Below are 26,348 nucleotides of genomic sequence, written 5' to 3'. Positions count from 1 at the left end.
GTTTCAGCTTCCTGTAAACTGCTAACAAAGTCTGACTGAACTCAGCAAATTATTTGGATCAGGAAGAATGAGAAATTTAAACTTTAAACTTCCGTGCTTCAAACAAAAAGTACAGCTCTTTGAATGCTAGTCCTCAAGTACTGTCCTGCACATCGGATCAAGGCACCTTGGTTCAAATGTCTCTGTGTAAATAATGTGAAAGTGGTCTCAGACTTTGAGGAAGTGTCTTAAACTTACGGCTGTGGGTTATTTTTGTTCATGTGTGTGTTGAAGTGGTTAAGGTTTATGTAAATTACTTTGTGGCTGGCCAGTCATTGAAGTGGAAGGAAACCTGGGCTCTGACTCCTGTTCCAGTGAATGTAGAATGTGACACTCCATCCCTAGCAGAGATTGAGAGAAATCACACCGAGGCTAGCACGTGGCCCTGGGCTGTAGGCAATAGACTTAAATTTTACCCAAGCAGGCAGTAAAGAAGCTTGACCAACAGTACTTGAGATATGAGTGTTCTAATAACTAGACATGTAATGTAAGAAGTAGAAAAAGTTTCCTGTTTGGTGAATGAGTTGCATCTGCATCTAATGGGGGGAGTCAATAGTCTTTCCCTGTATTTCCTGTGGTTTGTCTTGAGTAGCTGTGCAAATTTCTTGTTTATCACAATGCTTTTTTTTCAGTTTAAAAGTAGCCTCCGAGAGGGTCGCTGGAGAGCTCAGCATGCTGTCAGATCAAAGTGTGATTAAATATACATAGTCTGAAGTGTAACTTGTTCTGGAAAGAATGATGACAATTGCAGGTTAAACTGGTTTTTAAAGAGGCGCCACAAACATTGTACTTCACTGATGTTAAAGCACGTTGCAGGTGCTAGCCTCTGCTGCCTTCTCACACAGTGCTGATAGAAAAAAAAATCATAAAATGCAATGGAAACTGCAATGATGCAATATGAATTTTATAGAATTTAGAATTCTGTATAGAAATATAGAATGTAGACAGGTAAGGCTTGCTCGTAACTTCTCTGTGTTCATTAGCTAGCTGCTTTCAGAACTGGCCTTTAACTATTAGCCTAATGAGAAATTTATTCATAAATTGAAGTTATTTAAAGATTTGGTGCTAGCACGCACCACCAGTTTGGCAGAATTGGACAGCTCACGAAGAAAACCTCCGGCCAGGTGTGGGCGGGGCGGGGCCTTGCAGGAGAACACACACACCTTCGCAGGTGACTCTCGGTGCTTTCCCAGGCGACCCCCAAACCCGGGGCTGGGTCACCCCCGAAACACAGCAGCCCGAAGTGTGAAGGGGCGCCCCGGCCGGGGGCAGCCGCGCATGCGCCCCGGCGCGGGCCCCGGGGGTGTGGCCTGAGGCCGCCCCCCCTCCCCCCAGGCGGTGCGCCCCTCGCGTCCGGCGGCGGCGCTGCAGCGCTCAGCTTACCCCCCCACCCCCCCCCCCTCCCCGGCCCAGGAGGGAGGCGGCCGGAGCAAGATGGCGGCGCGAGTGCTGCTGCGGTGGAGCCTGGCGGGAGCCAGCGCCGTACCGCGTCTCCCGCCCGGCGGCGGCCTGGCCCTCAGGTGAGCCCTGAGGGGGTGAGGCGGGCGGGAGAGGGCCGCCGAGGGAGGCTGGAGACGGAGCCGGCGCCGCCCGCGCTTCCCCTCGTCCCGCCGCCTAGGCTCACCCCCCACCCCACCCCCCCCTCCTTTTACTGACTGGAAATGGCGCCCACTCGCCCGGACAGCTGACGGGCCGGGCCCGCGGCCCTCCCGTAGGGCGGGGAGTGCGCCCCTCTCGGGGTGTCCCTCAAGGTCATGGGCCACAAGGCCAGCCCCTTCCCTTCCCTCCTGCAAGGCCGCCCCTGGGTGGGGGCGATGGCCGCGCCGCCCCCCGGCCTGCCCCGCCGGGGCCGGGTGCCCCCCAGCCGCCTGCCCCCCGGGCTCGGGCCGCACGGCCCCCCCACCGCGCAGGGGGGGGCACGGCCACCCTGCCCGCCTGTATTGCTGGGGGCGGGGTGTATGGAGGCTCTGCACCCACATATCCCCTCAGGGTCACAGCCTATAGCTGCCCCGCATCCCAGTTCCACCAAGCAACAGGGTGCGTGGCCACCCCTCCTCCCGTGCCCTCTGGTGTCGGGGGGCATGGCTGCTGGGTGCGCAGGGTGCCAGGCTGCGCCCCGGCCCGAGGTCCCTGTGCCCCCACCCCAGGCATCTCCCTGTCATCACCATGCACAGCTACACATGGGCTCCGGCATGTCCGTGCACCCCTTGGCTATCGGGGCACATGTGCTCATGCTTCTTTTAGGAGCTGGGGGGCTTGTGCACATACATACAGCCCCCAGGTGTCAGGGTACAGGCACAGGCACATCCATCAAGTTTAGGGGTGCAGGCATTTGCACGCCTCCGTGTTTGATGTCTGAAGGGTCAGGCACATGCGCAGCTGTTGGGTGGCAAGAGTGTACACACACACACAGACAGACACACACCCCCCCACCCACCCACCTCTCAGGGCACAGATGTGCACATGTGTGTCTTGGGTGTAGAAAGCAGACACGCATGCTCCCTGGGTGCTGGAGACACAGACACGTCCGAACTGGGAAAGATACACATGTTTTTTTCCTCCCTTCCTTGGATTCATGGAAAGCTGCTCTCTCAAGCGTCAGAATGGGCAGCTAAGGCATCACTTATGGTGCAAGGATGGTGCAAGACTAAGGCATCGCTGCAAACAACTGTTTAAAGCAGGAATGGGGAGAGTTGTGGAGACTGTTGTCAGATTTTATGTGCATGTTTTAGGTTGTGGGTTTTTTTTTTTTATTTCAAATAAACATAGTTTAGACCACAGATCAAAACCTGTCAATTATAGACAAGTTCTTTTTCTTTCTTTTCCAGGCAGACATGGGTTACTACAAACTCTAAATATTTGACCTGATGTCTCCCACCCAGTTTATATTTTGTGCTAAAGCATAAGCTGAATGGGTTAGAAGTGTTTTCACCATCATTTTTAATCCAATAAAAGCAAGCTATGCAGTGTAATCCTTTTGTGTTCATAGTCCAGTCTTTGTAGCAAGAAAGCTAAGCCTATAGTTTACATTTCTAGGATAAGAACTTGCTAGCAAAGTCAATCAGTGCCTTAAAAGATTGAATGAAAACTCTCTTTAATCAGTATTGTTCCTGGAAAAAAAATTGTGAGAGTGTGATGGTAATTCCATATAGTGTGTCTGTATTCATTCTATGTGCATATTCACATTTTCATTAGTGATATTTGGATTTTGGAATAATTTGGATCTGATACCTGTTATACTTGGAGCATATATTATAATGTTGTGGGGCATAATGTTAAGAAGTTAGTTAAAAGTAGATCTTTTGGATGATGGATTAGTTTTGAAGTAATTTGTGGTTGGTGCTCCTAACTGGCAGTCCAAATACATGAATTTAGTCTCTACGCTTCCAGAGCTAATCTTGGGTACGTATTGCCCACACAAGTGAACCAGTAACCAGCTCAGAGCTCCTTGATTTGTGGGTGTATAGAATGACACCAGTAGTGTATGACTTCTCTGAGGATATGGATTAAAAATAAAGCCCTAGGATCTCAGGTTGGGTGCACTTCAGCGGTTACCATTCTTTATTACAAGTGTATGTTGAGATGGATAGTCATGATTTGTTAGTCCTTGTTCATGAGGAACTTTACAATTGCTGGGTACAAGATTTTACATAAATGTAAAGTATTACTCATTTTACTGTATTGAAAATTAAATATACCTCTAGTTTCGGAGCAGTTTAACAATCAAGTCACAAGACTGTCCTAATGAGCAAAGGAATTTGCTTTTCAGTATTGTCTCCATAACTTCAGCTTACTCTTGCTGCTGATAGAGCTGGTTCACAAAAAAAGCATCATGATCATTTGTCTCTCTCATCTTCAAAATTTGCTGCAAGCAGTAATCCTTTTAGAAGAATGATCTAAGTATTAGTTTACCAACTCCATTTAATGAAGGGGAAGAAATGGTCATATTTACATATCTGAAAAAATTTACATATTGAAAAAATGAGCGCTGCAAAACTGGGGCTGAGTTCTGTCTTGTAGAGCCAGTGAGCATTAGTGCTTACTTTAAGGGAGCTTTTTGAAACAGCTTGGATTTATTAGGTGAGATTTACCCCCTATCATCTGGGACAGTTTGTGCTTCTGTGGCACCTGATACAGGTGTGACATCACAACTGCAGTCACCTGTGCATCACCTCCTCTGGCTGAGATCAGAGATATGTCTGCTCCAGGCAACTTCGTACCCTCTGTTCTAGCAACAGCCTTATCGTGGAATGCCCTTTTCAGTGCTTGTACTCAGGAACAGCTGCTTAGCTTTCAGCACGGCAACATGGCTGTGTGTTCACCTAGGGCCAAAGAAGGCATCATTTTCAATACTCTGATAAGATATTTACTAATTAGTTCTTAACACTGACGGTCATCTCAGCTGCAGTTGTTCTTCTGGTTGTTATTGTTTCTCTACTATGAAATACTTTTCCTTTCCTCTACCCTGTTTCCACAGGGTGAACCAGTTCGTTATGTTATCGTCAGACATTGGGACTAAAAGATTGATTGTTAAAAAACACTGCTAGTGCGAACTACTTTTGTGTAATACTGGCAGACGTGTTCGTGGAAGATATTATTCCCAAAGGAGGTTGAGATTTTCTTTCCCCATTTTTTTTCCTTGAATGCTTGTCACAAACTTTAATATCTGGAAGACAGCTTTTATAGCTGAGGATTGATAGCTGTCTGCTGGATCTCTAGTCAGTAATTAAGGGTGAAAAGCTGACTTCTGAGGCAGGAAGAGGTTTAAATTTCCAATGCCCCATTTTTAGTATGTCAGAGAAATATTTTAGTACTTCAGCAGAAACCCCATATCAAAAAGAAGCCAATTGAAGGAAGTGCTTCTTAAGAGAAAGAAGAAAAAACATTTAAGCTTGGGGTCCCCTGTCACACATTCTAGAGAATCAGTTAAATACATCAGCTTTCTTGTCCTTCTGCACAATTTTTGGTGATTGAGAGGTCTTCTGTCAGCTGGAAAAGAGAAGAATGATTCCTTTAACACATCATTTTTAAAAAGCACAGTTATCAATTGTAATGTTTTGTGTGCTCTGGTGTAAAGAGAAGCAGTATTATTTTGGAAGTGCACTTGCAGAAACTGCATGAAGATTAGATAGATGGTAAAATTCTTATCTTTCAAAGAAAGGGAAATGGTGAATGTTGGACAAAAAATGTGGATCTGTACCCCGTGTAGTACAGTTGCCGGAATTTGGACTTGAAATATTTGCAGGCTGTTTGTTTCCTTCCACTCATAATTTTTCCCAAATTAGACTTTTGTTGTATTTTTTCCTCTTGAAAGATGTGCTGTTAAACTTCTCCTGTTTTAGAGTTCTATTTAAGCAACGCAGGAACATATGGCAGTTACTTTCCTATTTACGCTGCACAGATTTTTCCTTATGCACACTGTCTTTTTGTTCTTTTTCACTAGTCTGTGTACATCAGAACAGACCTAGCCTTGACCTAGCCTCATCAAAGACACTTGATGAAAAAGAAGATAAATAGGCAGCAAAAGCAGCCATACACTCATTCTCTGCCATGTGCACAAAGAATTGAATATTGTAAATATCCAATAAAGGATACTGTATGGTTAACTGTTAAACTCTGTATCTAGTAAAATGATTTGTGAGAGGGTGAATCTCAGTGGGGAAAGAACTCTTATACCTTGCTAGGAGGTGGCTCAGGGGAAAGTTTTAGTAACAGACGTATATGTAACTGTGTGTTATGATACCGTTTGCATTAAACTTGATTGCGCCTATCTTCCCTCCATTGTGGGCATTTTCAAGACACGCTCAGTGACAGTATAATGTACTTGTTAATGTGTAGGGGGCTGGTATCTTCAGCTAGCAGACCTCGTGAAGACAGTTGGTTAAAATCGCTATTTGTTCGCAAAGTCGATCCAAGGAAAGATGCTCACTCCAACCTTCTAGCCAAAAGAGAGACCAGCAGTCTGTATAAACTACAGAGTGAGTGATATTTTTATATTTAACATTACCATTTCTTTATTCTATTCCTGCATTTCTCACGTAATGTTGTTGTTTCAGTTCACAATGTAAAACCAGAATGTCTAGATGCCTACAACAAGCTTTGGTAAGTGTGCCTATTATGTTTTCACATTTTAGACATGTTGATTCGGTCACAAGCTGTTCTGAAAATTGGCAAATAACGTAATTATTTAGAGGGGAGGTGGAAAAAATTCTGGTTTTACTTTCAGGGTATGGTGTTAAATAGAACATACTATTCTTGTAGAGAGATGGCAAAAGATATGTCACTCAGTTCACCCCCTGCCTTCCCTCTTGGAGGTGTCATTCTTCTAAGCTGCTGATTAGGGTGATGCCTGTTGTGAAAACATCAGTGACGTTTGTTGGAACAGCCTCCCCCCTTCCCTTAGTTGTCTTACAATTGCTGGTCTGTGCGGGTAGATCCAGTACGCTAGCATGTCCCGCTCCAGCTGCCATGGAGGAATGTGTTCAGGGTGGTTATTGTCTGCATACAGGAAGGAAAGGGAGAGATCACCAGTAAGTAAAACTACATGCCAATATTAAATTGAAGTATAACTCTGAAGAGATTTTAAAAACCCGGGGTTGACTTCTCTGTATCCTTCTACAAAAGTAATGTTACTGATACCTACTCTTAAAGAGCTATGCAAATCCTTGGAAAGGATCTTTGCAAAGGGAGCACTGTTAGAGGTTTTCCAAAAAGTTACAGCTTTATAAAATGTATGAATTAGTAACTTTCTAAATTTGCTACTTTAAGGATGAAATTGCAGGAATGTTAGTCCTGTTCTGCCTATGTAATCCTCTGGAGCCAGAACAGCTGCCTTTTCAAGAACTGTATGTTTAAATTTGGAAATGTAGTGAGCCTCACATGTTTTAAAATGGCAGTGCTTTCTCACTGACAGTGATCATCTTGTCAGTTAAATAAAACATTCATAGCGTAACGATACCCTACTACAACCAATATTTTAAGTGTGGTATATTGGTGAGAACACCAGCTGGGTTGGCGGGTGGGTATGAAGTTCACAGCTCCCAGTTCATGTCCTCAGCTGTGCTACTGATTGGCTGTACAGCCATGAATGGGTCATCCAGCACCTTTGTGCCTTCAAGTGTTCAGTTTTGAAATGGGGCTAGATAACCCAAAACTGGTTTCCTGGCTATACAAACACAGAAATTCACTAGAATAATGTTCAATCATAAAGAAGCACAATTAGCATTCAACCAGCTTTCTGTTTAAAAGCTTAATATAAACATGTCCAATTATACAAGACAGGGAACCACTTCTCAGTGTTATCTCATGAGCTACCTAAACGTTGAGTGAAAGCAGCGGCTTTTATTTTAAAGGAGAGAGACAATAGCAAAAAAAGAAACTGCTGACAGCAATCAGATGGCATATGTGTGGTTAAATGTATCATTTTCAAACCAAAGCAAACTTAAGTTTTCCAGGGGAGGTGAAAACTTAAGAATGGAGTAATAAAAAAACCTAAGCCTCTCTGAACTTTCTTTCTTCCTCTCCCTAAATGAAAGATGAACAGGTTAATTCCTTATTCTGTATCAGATCAAAGTAAGGATTAGTCATCGTATATTAATAAAGAAATAATGTAATGAAGACAATAATGACAGTATTTCATGACTCACTGTGGTTAATGACACCTTCTGAAGAATTAGGAACAGGTATTTTTAAAAAAGAAAAAAGATGGTCTGCATAAGGTATTCTGTGGGCATTTTTTTCTATAATTTGCAGCAAAATCTATTTTAGAGTTGAATAATTTAACATTTCTGTTTAAAGCTGCCTTTCTAGGATGTCATTATGCTTTGGAAAATGGAACTGATGGTGAAACATCCTTGAAAACATCCTTGGAGAGTCATTCTATCATATTATTTACAATAGTGAGAAATCTTGAGGCACAAATTGGTAATAAGATTTGCTCAAGGTTGTCTAGAAAGTCAGTGGCAGAATCAAGAAGAAAACTTACCTAATGACTCTCAGCCCAAGACCAACCAACTTCCTATTATATGATATTGTGCAGAGACTCATTGCCTATGAGCTAAACTGAGTAACAAGGGGTAATTACTCAGGGAAAAATATTAAAAAGTGAAGTTCAACCAGACTGATTGACTTATTCATCAAGTACAGTGCAATGAAAGCTGTCTTAACCGAGTCAGCAATCGGTAAAACTTCATTTCCTAGTGCTAATGTAGGCCATTTTTCAAAATTTTTTTATAAAGTTTGAAAAAATGTTAGAAATACTGGAAATAGTCAAACAAATTTTTTGTTGGAGGTATTTTTAAGGCAGTTTAGCTGTATGCTCTAATGGGTAAGTTGTATCAAAGTAAGATCATTTTCTGAAATGGTAGAAAGCAGTAAGGCTGCATGCTATGAGGTACAGTCATTGTCTGATCTATCAAAATACTTGGTTTTATTCATTCAGCTCAACAGAATTAATAGCATTGTAACATGTACAGAAGACTGACCTTTCCTATTTTTGTGTATTTTGCCTCCCTTGATAAAAAGCTTTTCCTAAAGCAAATCACCCATGTAGTTAGGTTACGTTTTCTATAAGGGAGACATCCCAATATTTATTTTCCTAATGTGTTGGATAACCTTTTCAGGGATAGACATAATTTATTGCACCTAAAGAATTCTACCATGCTGTGTATTTGTCATACAGTCATAAGAAATGGTAACACATGCCTTAATTTTTCGTAGTAGTGTCGCTATCTTTCCCCTGTATAGCAGATTTTTGTATTTCAGCTTTCTCTTCTGAAAAGTAGAGCTTGTGAATTTTCATACCATAATGATAAACGTGTGGTGATTTGTTATACATATCAACTGTAGCCTCCCTGGAGGAAATGCAACATAGTGTCTGTATTCCTTGTTTTCAAGTCAAGAGGTGCTGCCAAAGATTCATGAAGAAAAACACTACCCATGTGCACTGGTGGGGACTTGGAACACGTGGTACGGAGAGCAAGATCAGGCTGGTAGGAGATAGAAGTACAACAGAATGTAAAACCATACAAGTGAAACGTGTGCTTGGCAGGTTTCTTCTCTTTAAATCATCTCTGTTGACAGTAAACCTTTAGCAATGTACACAGTGAGGGTGTGTGTGCATCAATTATCAGTAGTCATATTAACATTTACAGTGTTTGCTTTTTGTCTTGTGGAGTTCGGCAGTAAAACATTAATTCCTAAAATCTGTCCTATTGTTACTACACCTTCATGTTTTCTAGGTGGTAGATTTAACAGTTTGGGGAAATGCTTGTAAAATGTGGTCCTGTAATATTTTGTGGGCACAGATCCTATTCCTACATATTTGGTGTAAAGGCAAAGGCTTACAAAGACAGAGTTTATTTTGCATTGGCCAGTATAAAAGCTTTACTCAGACTCTCATACTGTAATGAAATGCAAATTATTCACGCCATCTGAAGAAATGTTGCATTGTAAACTCAATAAGCTGGGCCTTTACTGAAGGAAAGAAATATATTTCTGTTCATATTCATATAAGGGTACTGCCTAACTATGCAGATTGAAAATATATTGGAACTAGGAATTACTGAAGAGCTGTACAGAGGTTACTACACAGTCTAGTGCCGAGAGAAAACCTGAAAAATTGCCAGGGCTCTGGGAAATTGAGGGAATGGGAAGCCACAAATACAGTGGTGTACTGATATTTGTCACATAGCTCCATTGTGAGAGCTGTGATAGCTACTATCAGTGTCATTGCTTCATTACTGAAAATTATACTCACATACACATTAATTTTTCCTGCATTCACACCATATTGCAGTATTGACACTGAATAAATGCAAAGCAGTAACAGTAGATAAACCAAACAGTGTCTGAGAAACAATTCTAAAAGTTGAAGAGAAATTGGAGAATGAAGACAATGGAAGTGAGAATACCTTAGCCAAGTCTCATTGCTTGTGAAACATATTAACACAGACTGTATCTGTAATTGCATCTATAGCCTGCCTTGAAAATGCTGTTGCAACAGTTCTAGCAGTGCGATAAAGCAGATTATGGGGGTTTGACTTGTTCAGTACTTGTGCCCGTGCTGAGTTAATGGCTCATCAGTTAGAGGCTGTATCAAATTTGCCCTGGAGAAACGACAGCAGAAGCTGTGGTTGAATCTGCTATCATAGTGAAGTGCCTTAAATTAGTCTCTAGTTCGCTGTCCTGAAAAAGGCACAGGACTGCTTTAGAGGAGAGAAAACAGCTTTTGTGATTCTTTGAAGTGAAATATTGTTGCCTTGCTATATTAAGTGCTTGTAAATAAATCTTGTTATGATTTATTAAAGGGATTTATTATGATTCATTAAAGAGGGAATGCTTTGAAAAAATGCAGTTGTAGATACCTGTTCTGAAATTGTTTTTATGGGGAAAATCCTAACAAATGTAACAATTCTAGCATGTTCCGATATCTTACGCTTTTTTTAATGTAATGTTTACCTCAAAAGTAACATTTGCATCATTTTTCCTGTCTTACAGAAAGTGTGCTGCTCTTTGTGCTTGAGTAATTTACTGAATTAAAAAGTCTACCCCTCTATTGCTCTTAGATGAAATTGGTATAAACCACATTTTTTTAATTAAGTCATCCTCTTAGATTGAATCTCGGTTTTAACTACAGTCATGCAGTCATCACATCTTACTAGCACGGCAACAAAAAGTCCATTCAGGAATTTCCCTGTTAGCTTCAAAGTAGATTGCAAAATTTTCCAAGAGAAGAACCCTTTTTAAAAAGCTGATGATTCCATTATTCTTAAAATGTTCAAATGTGTAGTGCTTTCTTTAATGAAAATCTATTTTTAAACCTGTTACCCGATTTCTATTTTTGTATAATTCTGTAGTGTGAGGAGCATTTTATACTGTGATATTCCATAAGATTTAGCACTGGTCTGTGACATCCCTGAAAAAACTTCCTTTTTTCTGTTTCAGTTCATCTGTGGAGATACGAGGGAGGCTATCCAGCTCTCAATGAGGTCATGAGCAAACTCCGTCAAAATAAGGTAGAATGCATTGGTTTTGTTAGAACTGGTTATTTTACTGAGAAGAGAACAGAGAATAGTGAGAGCAAAAAACTGCACATTTGAATATCTGCTTTTACTTCAATATCTCATTGCTTCCTGTACAAACTTTGAAACCTCTTTGGAAAAGGGTTTATTCTCGTATTCAGAAATACTGAGCTTCAATACCTGAATACTTTTGAAACATTTACACTTGGGACTGTGTAAATATGCCACTTGAATTTTTCAAATATGGCAGGAGAATTTAGATGCCTTTACAGTTAAAAGGATTACAATGTCCCGAAACCCCAAGATAGCATTAAAAAAGAAAGTCTAAGCCACCATATGGTATAATGCTTTTGTTGTTGAAACATAATGCAAAGTTTGACAGTGATCACATTGGTTTTTAGGAATTCACAGAGTTTCGCAAAGAAAGGGGTAACATGCTTCTCTCGCGCAAGAACCAACTCTTGTTGGAGTTCAGTTTCTGGAATGAACCTGTTCCCAGAGAGGGGCCTAATATTTATGAATTGAGATCCTATCAACTTAGAGTAAGTTTAAATTTTTCTTTTGGTTTTTTTTTTTTTTAGCTCTATGCTGTTGTAAAATGTTCAAAGCATGTATATGCAGTGTAGATGGAAAACAGACCTCATCTTAAAAATCTGGTTCTTATAAACGCTGATGTCTGAATCATTGTTGCTCTCATAGTGTGGGGTCCAAAATGAAGGCAGGCTCCAACAAGATACTAATACCTGCAGGGCTGAAAACCCTGTTTTCATTTGAAGGAAACTTCAGGCAAATGACTGAGAAGTAATACAGTAGGTAAACGGAGTAATTACAGATTATTGTAATATGCTTATCACTTGCAGGAAGTTACTTTGTTAATACATAGTGTTTTCCATACATAAATGTTGTGAAAACTGCCCAAGTAATCTAACTTTCCTTAAACTACAGTTGTAACAGTCTGTTTTATTTTTGTAGCCCGGAACAATGATTGAGTGGGGAAATTACTGGTAAGTGTTGCTTTAGCACTTGCATTCTCTTATTTGAGAGATGTATGTTTAAAAACCATAAAGTAGAGGTGGCAGAACGGTCCCAAAGCATTTCAATCACCAAGTTAATGGCCTGCTTCTGTACTTACGCAACTTTGCTCTTTGTAAAACTATACAAATGTAAAAAAAATTGGAAAATAGTTCTTTGACCCTTAATTTATCCTTTGAGGAAAGAAAGAGGAATTCTGTGTGCAAACAACATTGTGGCCTCTGTGGTTTGGCTTTCCTTCACATAACGCTCTCTGTTTGCTGTCCTGTATCAGAAACCATTTACATTGAGCAGAAAGAACTGCTTAGTGAAGGGTGGCAGTTAACTCCTTGAGACTATGTTGATCTTTCACAACTTCCCCAAGACCAGTAGAAGCTGACTTAGTTTAAATGGGTTAAATCTTGGGTCTTTTAATCTTTAAAAGTCAAGTTGCTTCTTGAAAAGCTATTGGGCAGCACATTTGTATTTTAATACATAGTTTAAAATAATTTGAAACAGTCTTCTTTTTAGTGCATGCTTCTGATTTTGTCTTATTTAAAGCCAGTGTAAGTTTCTTGCAATTTACATTCACTGTCCTTGCAGTTCTAATGGTTGATAGTTCAAAAATTTGGAGTATTTTCAATTATTTTGAGAAAGATGAGGACTCGGATTTTTAGACAGGTCATTGTCATTGATACGATTTATTTAATCACAGTAATTTGAATATAGTAAATCAAATTTAGAATTTTTATAAAATAGGCATATCTATAGTGGTAGCCAGTTTGTTTTGGCAGATTCAGCAGATTTATAGTTAAGAGCAACATTGGTTTTATTTACACAGCAAATGATGGAGTGTTGCATAGGACAGCTGCATAGCAAAGGTCTGTGTGAATAAGAAAGTTGTATTCCACTGCCGCAAAATCTGTGGTTAATGAGTGTGGCAACGACAATCTAGTTGAAACTCAAGGACTTAGTTTTAGAACAACCTGCTATAAAAATGGTGTGCCACTTTGCACTGTTCCAGCAATTATCTTTGTGCTGAATCTTTTGTTGGAGAGTGATTAATGCAGTCTAGTGAAACTGTAGCACTCCAATTTTAACTCATTCTAACAAGATACATAGGTGTATTTTAATTACTTAGTGCTGAAAATCAGTGTATTGCAGATTTTTTTCTTATTTTTAATTGCTGAATTGTACTGCAAATGCAAATGGCGTATCTTTCGGCTTCCTTTCAACTCTGTTTTCCTTTCAATTGTCACTTATTTCCTACCAGATCTGTCATTTTTAATGTCTGCTGTGCTCTTCTGTAGGGCTCGTGCAATTCGTTTCCGACAGGATAATAATGAAGCAGTTGGAGGATTTTTCTCACAAATTGGACAGCTGTATATGGTTCATCACCTTTGGGGTAAATTTATGTTCTCTGCTTTTTTCTCACTAACTCAGCCCCTAACAGACTGCTGATGTTGCCCAGGACACAAGGTTTTTACAAAAGGCAAAGGGAATGTCTTAAAAAGGGTTTGGGTTTTTTTTGTTTCACATCAACAGTGTTGATTTTCTTAATTTTTAGTGTAGGTGACTATTCTTCAAACAAGCAAGCATAAGTGAACATTTCATGTTTTGTTCTGTTTACATCAAAGTTCCTCATAGCCCTTTCTTACTAGGCATTGCTTGTTTGCTTTCAGTAACATAAGCATGCCAAGCCATGTCCTGCCATCTCTTTTCTCCATCCCCATTCATTCTGAAGTCAGATTTTTACAGTTTAGTTTCAAGCTTCACATATACCACACCTACAAAAAGGAAAGTCGAGCATTTGTTTACATTACTGCATCATGGTGGTTTGGATTTCTCTTCGTGTTAGTCTCCACAAATGCTTAGCTGCTTTTCACACATTAGGATTGTTTCTGCTTGAAGAAACTGTCTAATACTTATTTTAGAAAATATGAAGTATTATCTTAATATCTTGACAATTCAGAGTATTAATATTCCAGCATTAGGTATCTGACAGCATTTATGTAGAACTGCACCCATTTCCATTATCTGTCTTACCTGTGAGACATTCTCTGTCTTCCCCAGTTCCTTCTGTTAGCGTTGGTTTGGGAGCTTTTCCTTTTTATGGAGAAGATCTTCTGACTTCTTTCCTTCCCAGTGTTTTCATCCTCCTAATAACACACTAGAATACTTTCAAGGGAGTTATTCATGTGTAGAAGGGAAAGGAGTTAACTTCTAAGCTTTGTGCTTGCTGTTTTCCCTCGCCAGCTTACAAAGATCTGCAAACCAGAGAAGATATAAGGAATGCTGCGTGGCATAAACCTGGCTGGGATGAACTAGTCTATTACACAGGTAACCTATTAACTTGGTTGGAATGCTGGAGGTAGACTTTTGTGCATGCCATCATTTTTGTTCTTCAGTACTTTCAATGTTCAGTATTGTTCCATGATAAAAAGTTTTGCATCTCTGGTGTGCGTGCACCTGTGTGTCAGTTTTTCTACTGTAATGGAAAGAAGGGGCATTTTACTAAGCCATAAGGTGAATTTTGATTGTACAAACTTGGTAAAGTTGCCTAATTTCTAAAAAATTGCTACATTAACAGTACATTTTTGTACAAGCATCTCTCCTGTAGAAGAACAGATTTGTGTAAATGCTTAAGTTTGTGTCCAAAAAATCTAGTGAGCCAATAGTGAGATTTATAATAAATTATTGCCTCTGATATTTCATGAAATATGGGAGCCTTGTTAAATGCATTCCTTTGAAAAGGGAATTTAGACTTTGGAACTAGAAGCCAGGAGATCTTTGAGATCAAAGATAGCTTTCATAACAAAAGTCACAGAAGTATGCTAAGCATGTCAGATTTTGCTTCCATAGGGTACATTTCAAAGGAAGGATACCAGAAAAATGTAAGATAACTTTCATTATGGTGAAACGGAAATACTTGTCTTCAAAGGAGCAGGCAAATTACATTAAAAAATCACTTGTTCTCAACACTGCTATGCCTCAGTTACAGGAATGTTGGCGGTTACTGATGACTTGGCATGCACTAGCTAGGAGAGTAATGTGAAGACAATAATATCTGTTCAAAACGAGTGTGCAGAACTGCTCATGATCTCTGTTAGTGAAATTAAACCCTGTCTCAATTTTTTTCAGTGCCCCTTATTCAGGAAATGGAGTCCAGAATCATGATACCATTGAAGATTTCTCCGCTTCAGTAAAGTCACTGATTTACTTGTGCCTACATAGATAAAGTGACAAGTATTTGTCTTAAATTAATTTATGGTATACACTGTATATCATAGTCTGAAATATAAAAGTACTGTATTGAGCTTATAAAAGAGACCTCTTTTCTTCAGAATCTAATGACCTTTTGCTCTTGGGATTGTACCAGGAAAAAAAGAGAGATAGGACTCTAGTTAAAAGGTTGGTTAATTGAAATGAGTACAAAGACATCTGTGAGTTCCTCTGCGAGACAGCTGCTCAGGTTAAACGTGGCATACAGTATTTAATACCTTCTGCTACACAGGCGATGCCCAGTGTTCAGTAACAGCAGCAGGATGGAGCATTGCAGTTGCGGTGGCCTTCGTGTAGCATCAGGTGTTAAAAACAAACGTGGGAGTTCTGAAATGAGAAGCTGCAAAGCCCTCGGGCAGCTCTGAAATACACCTAGCTGTTCTAGCAGGCCTGAAATCAGTAAGTAGCTCTAAATTTGCAAATAGGCAGTCATTAATTGAGGATAATACTGTTTGTCAGGTGAGAGGTTATGGACAGAGAGTAGGGCATTCTGTTTTGCAAGGACTCTGAAGCCTGTTGTAACTAGTCGCGCATTTGTGTAGATCCCTACACCTGAAATTAAGTTTGTGAAGTGTGACCTATGGTTTTCAAAGAGATACTGACAAGACATCTGAACATTCTGCAGGGGATCAAGTTTGGTTCAAGACATTTGTTTCTACAAATAACTTGGAAGTCTAGGAAAAGGGGTTTAATTTAATAAGCAGTCATGACTTCAGACATATGCTTGGTCAGGTGTTTCACTACTTGTACAGTAGGTACTTAATGAATTGATGTGTGAAACTGGCGCATGTTGAGTCAATAGGATTGGCATAAAGCGGTGTACCATTATGTCCAGTTCTATTTTGGTTTCACTTTTAGACTAGAATGTATCAACACTTTTGGTGTCTGCAATGATGTGAACATCCTGTAAGTGAAATAATATCCTCTCTTTAAAGTGGCTACAAGAATCAGTGTAACATACAGAATGTACAAATCAGTTACTGAATGTCCAGTTTGTACATTTTAACGAGTTTTCAGGAAGAACATATGAGTCAATAAAATCCTTTTAATTTTCACATTTTACTGGCACCTTATATGTATTGCACCACCTGGGGTTTATCTCATCTTCCAGTGTTTATTATGGAAAATTTGAATAATTGCATAGATATTTCAGCTTAGTCAGCCAGTGTCACTTGTCTGTGTCAGGGACAGCATTGCCCAGTATTCTGCTCTCCTTCTCCAAAATGAATTTACAGTATCTCCATTACATCCCATTTTGCTAAGTGGTCAGAAGTGCTGTGGTGATAAATACAAAATATTTTTCCTTTTGATTTTTCTCCACAAATTACGCTTAATTTTTCAGGTCTGATCTCTTCTTTTCTTCTCATGTGAAATATGCTGCACTCTCGCCTTTGATTGCATTTCATCTTGAACAAAGTCAATATTTGATGTGATTCTTGTCTGGTTTTATATTTTCTTCCTGTTGTCAACTGATCACGGGATTTTACTGAGTAAAATACTGCACTATATTAGCTTAAAGTTCTCAGCTTGGCTTACTCAGCAGGCCATGTACGTTGTTTCAGCTGTTCCTTCTTGGAAATCAGTCACAAACAGCACTGTCATCTGGGGCTGTCATTTTTGCAGACCTTTGGGACTACTGTTTAGCTGCAAAAGTTAAAAAAGGATGACAGTATCAGCTTCCAGTCCTTGTTATTCCTCCTAGTATCCTCCCATATTTCTTGTAACTTACCCCTTGTCACCAGCAATCTCTGTCAGAGACAAAAGGCGAAAAACATTTTTGGAGTTAGAGGATTTTGGGGGTTCTTATGCCCGTACCTGCAGCCGGGAGCACTAGGAATTAAATTCAGTCCAGCAGAGCTCTTGTCTAAGGACGACAAAGTTCTGCATGCATAAGAAATCTAAGGAATAACTGGATGTTCTGCGAGGTGACATCATACAGCACAAGTCTCTTCAGTCTTTACACACTACCTAAGATCTGAATTCCCACTAGCGTTGTTGTAATGTATTATGAATGTCTCCTGTCATTCTGAGCTTCAAACTCAGGCTCTGGCTGTCATCAGAGAGAGATTAGTTCCTGTTAGTTACAGAGAACTGTGTGAACTCACCGGACATAGCGCAGCAGGTAAATAAGCAATGACAATCTTTTCTTGCTTCCCTTTGCCTGAGCCCTTCCTGAAGTTAGTTTTCCCCTGTTATGAACACTGTTGGCGATTTTCCCTCTTAATTTCATGGCCAAGTCTGCCTTCATCCTCTGACTAGCAGTACTTCAGCATCTCTTACAGCAGAATTTGTAGAGTTCCAAACTGGTCACTTCCCAGTGGCTGGAAAGTGAACGATGCCTGGAAGGGTCTCTGGTAATTACCAATTCTTGTTCCACTGTAACGAAGACACAATCAAAACTCAAGTTCGGTAGTCCTTTAGCCTTCCTAGAAAAGACTGCAAACTGTTCTTTAAAGAAGTCCCCTCATGCAAATTGAATATAGAAGTTAAAGTGATCCTGCCTCACTGAATAATCGTATTAAAATAAAAGGTTTGATGTGAAGCGGTGTGCCTCCCCACGCTCCTGGTCGGGAGACCGAGCTGAAGGCCAGGTATTACTTTGCCTGACACGTGCTACTCTCCACACTTTGCTCTACTGTGATGTGTGATATGTTCAGGTGAATCAGTAGCTTGGTTGTAACATGGAAATTTCCTTGGTGCTGCTTTGTTCCCTCCTATTTTTTCCCAGTATTTTACAGACGAAAGAGCTTAGCCACTCACTAAGTAAAGTAATCCTTTTGGTACCTCCTGGGCTAGAGGTCAGGCTTGATATTTGCCCACTGGAAGGGGGGTGATATGTGGTGGTTTTTTTTTCAAACCGGTCAGACCTAAAGAGCTCTTGTGAAATCATTGGCACGACGCTGTGTTTCCATAGCGCTCAAACTGGCAGAAGACACTGCTGTGAATGTTAACATCTCCGTGGGACCGAGCCTCCCGTGCGGGCCTCTGGCTGTGGCATTGGGGAATTTACGTATGCTGGAAGTGAGGCATGGCACGGCGTTGGTAGGATCAGGGCCTGTAGCTAGAGATGATTAGCTGGATTGTGGATTTTATATTTTTTTAGTGGCCTTTTAATTCACTAGCAAACTGCAGCAAACACACACAAACAGCAGAATCGCAGAGGAACACAACAAGAGCAGAAGGAGTTTATGCTTGTCCTTCTCGTGCCGTCTTGACTAAACAAAAGCATGATTGTATATGAGCTGCCCTCGGAGCTGGCTGAGATTTTTCTCAGGAAGAACTTGAAAGCGATCATCTTCAATACTCCCAGACGGGTTCTGGTGAGCAGCCTGCCAGCTATTGTCTGTCTCGGCTTCTGTGAAGTTTTTTAAACCCTGTATATGATATTCAGTATAGCTGTTTATATGTCTGCCTTTCTCTAAAAAGCCATCCGAAGTTTGTTTCTGGATTTGTTTTCTTTTAACCCTTCTACTTCCCTCGTATTTAAGTGTTCTGTTGTAACTTCAGGCAACTATTGCCTCAGGTTTTTTGCCAGAAGTGTTAAGACGGTGTCACCGAGTGCTGCCAGTCACCCTCGCTGGGGCTTTGTTAATGCCTCTTGCTCCTATATCCTTTCTGATGGTGTCACAGAATGGGCAGAACCAGTTATTTGTTTTAATTCTTGGTGATGCTTAAACAATTGGACAGGAGCTCTCTCACTGCACCTTGATTTAATGTTACTATATTAAGGAAATCTGGCGCAAGTGATGAAAAACTGTGATGCTCCTGTGTGATTATCAGTGCGAGATTTGGAAGGCAGGCACATCGCTCATTTCTCTTCCTATCTATGAAATACGTGGTGAGGTGAAAGAGAATTAGCACACAGCCTAATCTTCCGTTTCCAGAAAAATACCGGGACTGACTATTCCTAAGTACCCAGAAGATAAGAGCCTGCGTAGATTTTTTTTCCAAGACAAATCATGTCATTTTTTGTGTGGTGGTGTTACGTGGATGGAAGGAAGTGGCAGATGTGACATACATTTTAACGTTAGTAAAGCTTTTCACATTACCAGAGGTGATGCTTGTAAGTCAGGGAAATAACAGTACCGCGATGTGTCAGCAGAGCTGGTTAAAAAGACGCTCGGTTGAGTTGTCGGGAACTTGCTGACAAAAACGCAGCATGTATCAAGTGTCTTCTGTGTAAAGGCCCGCTTGGATCAGACGCTGCAGCCACACTAAACAAATCCTTACGGAACTGGGATTCCTTCGCTGAAGCTCGGAGAAGTACTAGGACAGGTTAGATTTATTTCTAGCACAGTTTGAGGGTGGTTGATCCACACTTGAGGCAGAGAGTAAGTTTCGCAGTATTTTTTTAATTGGTAGACTGGGGTTTTTTAAAGGTTGTAGGTTGATGGGGGTGGATTGTTCAGTAATTGTAACACTTAAGTAAACAGTGTGACTGCTTTACAAAATCACCATTTGGGAATTTAGTTTAAAGTATTTTAATGAAGTATGGGAACCACTGTATGAATCACCTTAAAATAGGCTTCTTGGACACAGATGAATATTGCATGTATCTCAGGTCTGCGTGCATCTCGTGTCTTTCAGACTGCGGGTTGGGTAACAGTGGTGTTGAGTAACAGGTGACATCTGGGGTTCTCCTATAGCCTTATTTTAATGAAATCACTGATACTTCGTAGTATCTCCTACCGATCTGTTCACTGTTTAACCTAGTCCTGAGATTCCTTGGAATGGAAAGTACTTACACTGTTTATCTTTTAGACTACATTATTGATAATTATTATTATTACTGATTAGACAAACTTCTCATTTGTGGCCCCCTTCCTTTGCCACCCAAAATAAATAGAGGTATGCACTTCAATGACTCTGAAATAATAGACGTGCGCTATTGACCAGGGGCCAATCCATTAATGTAGTTTTAACTTACTGCTAATTGTCTACTTTTTGTCTTCACTTGTGAGTGAATAATAACTGACTTCTTCCACCTTGGGAAAGACGCTTAAAAAATCTTACCGTTTTCATTACAAAAAAATTGAGAGGAATGGTGCTATTTGCAACACAAGTTTCAGGCCAGACAGGAAGGCACCCAACACCCAGAATCTATTAAAAAATCCAGAACACAACTTTGCAAACAAATAAATGTTTAATTGCATTGTATAATGGGTATATAGTTGTTAAATATATTACTTTACTGTATAATTTATCGTTCTTCCAGTTCCTTTAGCAGTTCATCAAAGTGAGTAATGTACCATTTAGCTTTCTCCTTTACTTGCTTTCTGATTACATTTCCTCCGAATCCAATGAAGCAGTCCTGCCAAAACAGAATGAATGGGCACATACGTTATTGCAGTCCCATGTAAGGAATGGAGCTTCTCAGCAATGAAGTTTGGATTTAAGACTGGATTTTTAAATTATGGTATTCCTCCCTGGCTCTTCCCCTGTTTTACTTTGCATGTTAAATTTTTCAACTTCATTAACAATTCTTTTTGCACCACTTTGGTTATCAGAGTTTTCAGGAAGTTGTCTCTCAGTGCCTCGTTAACTTCAAGATAGTTCAGATCTGAGATTTCTCTGAAAATCGGAGGTAAATGTGATGCAACATAGGGCCTTACGATTCAAGAACGAGTTAACATCCGAATGGCATGCAGCATCTCACAATTATCCCTATACTGTTTATCTTAACTCTGTTTACGTCATTTGATAGATACCCAAAAGTAAACATTAACCATATCTTCAATCATTAACCAGGAGCAATCATCATTTCTACATCTTAGAAAACCATCTGCAGTGAAAGTGCAGTGTTTAAAATTTCCACGGCTGCTTTTTTGCCTTTAGGTGGAAAGCATTAAGCAAATGCTAAGCTGCTTGGGTCATGCACATGTTTAACAGTAAAGGACCAGCCATCATAACTCACGTCAGCTGTAGCTGTCAGAGTTTGTTCCTGGGCATTTCCAGGCGCTGGGACATCTGTCCCTCAGATTGGTGACGGAGGTGTATTAGGGTGCTTTTATGTAGAGAAAGGTGCTGAAGGGGAGAAGGAATTAAGATCTCTCCTCTGTGAAATGACCGTTTATAGAAGTTGTCTTTCTCTTCATGTATTATTTCACCCTGTCAGGGCTGGTACCTTCAAAGGTATCATCACTGCACAGTGAGATGGACCCTCCTGCTCGGCCACTATCAGGTGAACGTGCACCAGATCTGTGCCAGACCTTCACACTAAGCACCATTACCCAGTGTTCAGAATCAGGCTCTTGGTCGGGTAAGACCTCTGCACAGAAGCAAGCGCTTACTGTGGTGATGTAAAGGGCAGATGTGATAATATATATCAGCTTGATTTGTGACAGGTTCCTAGACTGTCACAGTCCTGCTAGACCCAGCCAGCACCCTGGCTTAGAGGTTGACACCCTTACGGAGATTGTCTGAACTGAGAGAAATCAACCATGGCATTTCCAGGCTGAAACTACCTGCGCAGATCTCTTTCAGGCTGTGGGAAATGCTAAAGATCTCCCCTGAAGTCCTATAAAGAATTCAAACCGCACTTTTTTTGCCCCCAAAGGATTTGCTCAAAGGGAATTTAGAATTCCAGTTCTTGAATACTTACAGCAGGGGGACAGGCTTCCATGTCTGTAGCTCCATCTCCAATCATAACGACTTTCTTAAAGTGGAACTGTTCCTTCAGGTGAGTAATAACCTTTCCTTTCCCCCCTGATTCAGCTGTTGGTTGTGTTTCATCAAATCCTGCATATTCTCCTAGAACACAGTGGAAGGACAAAGTTAGACACAGAGCATATTTTTCTGTAAATGAAGAAAGATACATGCCTATGGTATTTACTTCAGAAAGCAGCTAATTACATTCAGTCTTGTATGCCTTACAATATCAGCATCCCAAAAACGTAATCAGAAGGCAAGTGTGAAAACTAGGATTTTACCCAAGTCTTCAGGGGGGTATTTTCCAAGACCTGAAATGCTAAGACAAAACCAGAAACCCTGTGTGGGTAGTGTTACAAATCCATTCCCAGTCACTCTTTTTACACCAGAATGATGACATTTCAAAAGCAGCATCCAGTATGATGTATAGACAGTGTATGGAACACTGAGTAACCTCACTAACTACAGTTCTGCTTGATTGCACTAGCTTAAAGTCCAGAGCAGCTCTGCTGAAGTGCATCGGTCTCCATACATACATCAAAGTCAAAGAAGTTTGCTGCTGAAAGCAGGTAAGCGTAATAAACTCTTTTAACTTGAAGGACAAAAGAAAACACAACTCTGCTGTTGGAAACTGTCATATGTTTTACCTTTGGCACAGCTTGCAATTAAAAAGTAACCACAGCTCTATTTCATATGGCTGGAAAGTGACCTGCACTCATGTTTTTGGTAAAGTCTTGTGATTTTCCTACTTGGAGCTAGCTGGATTGGTAACGAGGTCGTGTAGCCTGGACAGTATCTGTAAGCCCAGTATCTGTGACAGTTTGAACTAAAAAAGTGGCACTGATTAGCAGAGAAAAGAGGCTTAAGGGGAATCTCACCGTTAAAGTAAAACTTCAGCCTATTGGCAAAGACGTTTGCTGTTGGAATGTTCAGCTGCAAGGCCACGTGCTCCACAATGCTCTGAAACCCCCCGGACACCAGGAAGACCTGGACACCTCGTTGGTGAAGCCTGCTTACCAGCTCCCTGAGAAGAAAGAGCATCACTGAGTGTGAGTGCCTGGCAGCACCGAGGGATTCTGCTATAAATATATCTTTCCTAAACAAGGCTGCCCCGTACTTTGTGATATTCCAGTTTAGGCAGGATGTGTGCTGCTTTCCAGCTCCATCCATTTCTGCTGCCCAAAGATTTTCCTTCCTTCCCTGACAAGTTTGTGCATCCACCTTGCTTGAAAAGAGCTGAACAAAACCATCGTGTCTAGAGACAAACAGGTGTTTAGTTGCTCAGAAGCAAGCGCTCCCTAGAAATGTTTTCTTTACACTTTCATACTGTTTGCATTAGTTCCCTCGAACAAGTGAGAGCAGATCCAGTTCATATTTTTTCTGAAGTAGAACAACAGCAAGAAGGTTAATCTATAATGCAGAAAAAAGTAGGAAATGTGAGGGAGAAAAAGCCACTGTGCCAAAATGAAAAGTGGGCTGAAAAGTGTGCAAAGTGCAAACATTTTCTAACTCAGAGTTGGTTCCCTGGACGCTGGACATCAATGCCATATTTAGAAGAGGGCACCAGCGACAGAAAAGGAATCAAAAGTTTTCAGAGCCAGTTAATGTCAATGGGGCTTGAAGGCAGTTAAAAGTTTTACAGGATTTGGCTCTAGAAGCCGGAAGATCAGCATGCAGCAGTGCTGAGCAGCAGAAGTGGTAGCAGTAACAGCAGAAATGCTAAATACTGAAAAGCAAAGTGGAGGCTTAAAGCAGGCTACACAGAAAAGGAGGAAGAAAGGGAAGGAATGAAAAGGAGGAAGAAAAAGGAAGGAATGAAAAGGAAAGTCATGTGATTCTAAACAAGGAAACAATGTTCTCTTTGTAGTTACATCTAGCTATGCCTTCTACAGAAAAAGCTGAGCATGTGCTTCATTTCAAGGAGAAAATACAAACACAGTATCATCTAAAACTACTGTATGTGCTAAAAATATTTTAGACTTGGAGCTATGTCCAGATTTTGAAGTAAAGAAGTTTGTTTCAATTGTTTGAAACAATTTCAGTAGGAAAAAACCCCACCTTTTCAGTTTAAATATTTAGTGCTTATTCCAAACCCAAAGAATAGATACATATATACCTATTTCCCCTTTGTGATTTTTTAATACTTCTTTTAGGGACTTCTGTGCAGAATGAGTAGCTCTGAACAATGGATCCCCTAAGCTGAGTCCAGGGTGTGACTGCACACAGAAGTGTAACAAAGAGGTAACAGAATTGCAAGAAGAGACCAAGCCAGTAGTTCACACCAGGTATTAAATCTTCCCCCAATTCCATCACCCATCAAAAACCAGATGTGATTGAACCAATTAGTCTTCATGCCCCTTTAATCCTCAGGCCAGAAATTGAGCTTGCCAGCCAAAATACCAGCAAATACCTAAGACTGTTTTATTTTTACATGGGTGCTTAGCCATTTGACGTGGTCTCAGGCCGTTATAAGCTCCTGGTATAAGCTTTATACACAAACACCACAGAAATGGAGCAGCAAGGCAATCTAAACCACCTCTGTGGTCTTACAGCCTCACTAATGTCATAGAATTTTGTTGATTTATGTCATATGCTTTTGGAAGACTTTTTTTGTTACATCATTTGAAAATCTTCTTACCTGATTCCTGGTGTTAGCTGAGGTGGGTTGTCAGATATTAATTTCTGCACTTGCTCATAGGAGGGACGTATGAGACCTAGTCGTGCCGTTAAAGCTGCTTTGAATGTCACAGTGCCACCCATAGCTCTGCGGGTCCTAAACGATGATCCAGAGAAAGCAGACTGGTGACGCTTAACAAGTTGAGGCTTCTCCCAAGAACAGTTAAGTTACAGAAGGACAACAACCAACAAGGTAAGAGACGTTCTAGGTTATACTGTATCTATGCACTGAAAGGATTGGTGGCAACCACTAGTAGAAGATTCTCCACAGGCTGGAGCTCTTGTGAGAACCAGTGAGGCAAAGGAAAACTGCTTCATGCCCTCTGTGAGTGCACCGGAGCCACTGGCACCGTATTCCTAAACCGTGGCACAGGTGCCGTTCCCTGAAATCAATAGAACTTCTGCTACAAGCTTCAATGGAAACATCAGCCTCAGAGAAGCGTTAAAAGTTGTCCCTTCTCCTCCGTCTCATAATAAGGTTTGTGCTTAGCCAGGTTTAATGATGAGGGCTGAATTTAAGTCTACTGAAGAAGTTAACATTAGAAAGTTTATGTCAGTATTGTTTTGTTGAGTAGCTCCATAATTCCAGAAAAAGGAAGTTAATTCGTTATGCATTAATTCCACTTACTATTCCTAAAACCCTTTTTAAACTAGCAATCTCCTATGAGAGTTGAATTAATCCTTATTTTAAATTCCTTGTCACAGATTAGCCTTATCCACCCTTATTTTTTACTACTATTCCTACGAAGTAAAGAGCAAATATACATACATCTCTGCAACGGCATCTCCAACTCCACAGAACTTTGCAAGCTCGTCAATGCCTTCTTCCCTGATGACTGTACTGTCCACATCAAAGCATACTGCATCAGCATTGCGGAAGATTTCTTTCATCTCCAAGAGGGACGCCATCCTTTTAGGAACCTTCTTACTGTGAGGGGACAAGATAAAGTCTTTCTCTGAGTGACAGTACTGCACCGTATCTTGAGCCATTGGTGCAACTGATCTGGTTCTTGCGAGTAGGGACGAGCACAGCCTGGTAGCCAGCTTTTATCAAAGAGGGAGCGGCGGTGGTGGTCTGGCTCGGTTGCTGATTTGCTCTCTGCTGTTGCTGCCTACTGATGTTCAATTTACGTTACAGGTGGGCTGTGGAGCTTTGGTCAGTTGCTGATTTGCTCTCTGCAGGCTCGGCCCATTGATGTTCACATGGGGTTCAAGGTTGTAATACTTGGCATTTGCTGAACCATCAGACTGCCAACTGCTGTGTGGGACTTGCAGTCCTCTGTCTCATCTTGCCCTCACCGCTCAAATGGATCTTGATTTCTCATCAGACCCAGTCTAGTGTGTCAAATTAGTTGCTCCAGGAGACAGCCCTTAAGGTATTTGCTTGATCGCCGTAGACATAACGATCTTAAACCTATCAGTGAGTGGCTGTCCCTAAATCATGAAGGTTTAGATCCTTTTCTATGTCCTGATTAATACAAAGTAAATATTTTCATCATCTATGAATGCACAGATTTGGGCATTAGCACTGGGAATTAAGTCTTTTATAAAATCCATTAAAGTCTTGGGCTTTGAGAACTTCACTCAACCCATCACATCATGATACAACTTCTTCCATAACAATGCCTGACAAAAGTTTAATTTCTTCCCTTTTATATCTGTCCACTTAAG

At 40.8% G+C, this 26,348-nt stretch overlaps 2 protein-coding genes and 1 long non-coding RNA gene across 3 annotated transcripts; 1 reads left to right on the top strand and 2 right to left on the bottom strand.

Moving 5' to 3' along the window:
* Positions 1-1,426: 1,426 nt before the first annotated feature.
* On the top strand, positions 1,427-16,786 carry NIPSNAP2 (nipsnap homolog 2). Its single transcript, XM_037374952.1, has 10 exons — positions 1,427-1,559; positions 5,878-6,017; positions 6,096-6,141; positions 8,935-9,029; positions 10,984-11,054; positions 11,462-11,602; positions 12,033-12,064; positions 13,382-13,476; positions 14,328-14,411; positions 15,213-16,786. The coding sequence occupies exons 1-10, from the start codon at positions 1,474-1,476 to the stop codon at positions 15,275-15,277; spliced, it is 855 nt and encodes a 284-aa protein (XP_037230849.1). The 5' UTR covers positions 1,427-1,473; the 3' UTR covers positions 15,278-16,786.
* LOC119142242 lies at positions 2,740-14,321 on the bottom strand. Its single transcript, XR_005102197.1, has 3 exons — positions 14,118-14,321; positions 6,452-6,537; positions 2,740-5,028 (listed from the first exon to the last, which is right to left on the bottom strand). It is a non-coding gene; the product is annotated as an uncharacterized LOC119142242 (long non-coding RNA).
* A 3,695-nt stretch (positions 16,787-20,481) lies between the features above and the next one.
* PSPH (phosphoserine phosphatase) lies at positions 20,482-25,765 on the bottom strand. The gene is made up of 5 exons (XM_037374963.1): positions 25,447-25,765; positions 24,640-24,774; positions 22,880-23,025; positions 21,955-22,103; positions 20,482-20,664 (listed from the first exon to the last, which is right to left on the bottom strand). The coding sequence occupies exons 1-5, from the start codon at positions 25,665-25,667 to the stop codon at positions 20,554-20,556; spliced, it is 762 nt and encodes a 253-aa protein (XP_037230860.1). The 5' UTR covers positions 25,668-25,765; the 3' UTR covers positions 20,482-20,553.
* Positions 25,766-26,348: the final 583 nt, after the last annotated feature.

The sequence above is a fragment of the Falco rusticolus genome, chromosome 1 (genome assembly GCF_015220075.1).
Source record: "Falco rusticolus isolate bFalRus1 chromosome 1, bFalRus1.pri, whole genome shotgun sequence".
NCBI lineage: Eukaryota > Metazoa > Chordata > Aves > Falconiformes > Falconidae > Falco > Falco rusticolus.
This window is presented reverse-complemented; position numbering and strand designations above follow the sequence as displayed.

Excerpts from the sequence above, each read along its gene's own strand:
- NIPSNAP2 (XM_037374952.1), top strand. The coding sequence starts at position 1,474 with ATGGCGGCGCGAGTGCTGCTGCGGTGGAGCCTGGCGGGAGCCAGCGCC. Across the intron at positions 6,142-8,934 it reads GATGCCTACAACAAGCTTTG|TCAAGAGGTGCTGCCAAAGA; the intron begins GTAAGTGTGCCT and ends CTTGTTTTCAAG. Across the intron at positions 11,055-11,461 it reads GCAAACTCCGTCAAAATAAG|GAATTCACAGAGTTTCGCAA; the intron begins GTAGAATGCATT and ends ATTGGTTTTTAG.
- PSPH (XM_037374963.1), bottom strand. The coding sequence starts at position 25,667 with ATGGCTCAAGATACGGTGCAGTACTGTCACTCAGAGAAAGACTTTATC. Across the intron at positions 23,026-24,639 it reads CAGCTAACACCAGGAATCAG|GGAGCTGGTAAGCAGGCTTC; the intron begins GTAAGAAGATTT and ends CTTTCTTCTCAG. Across the intron at positions 22,104-22,879 it reads GCTGAAGTTTTACTTTAACG|GAGAATATGCAGGATTTGAT; the intron begins GTGAGATTCCCC and ends ACTGTGTTCTAG.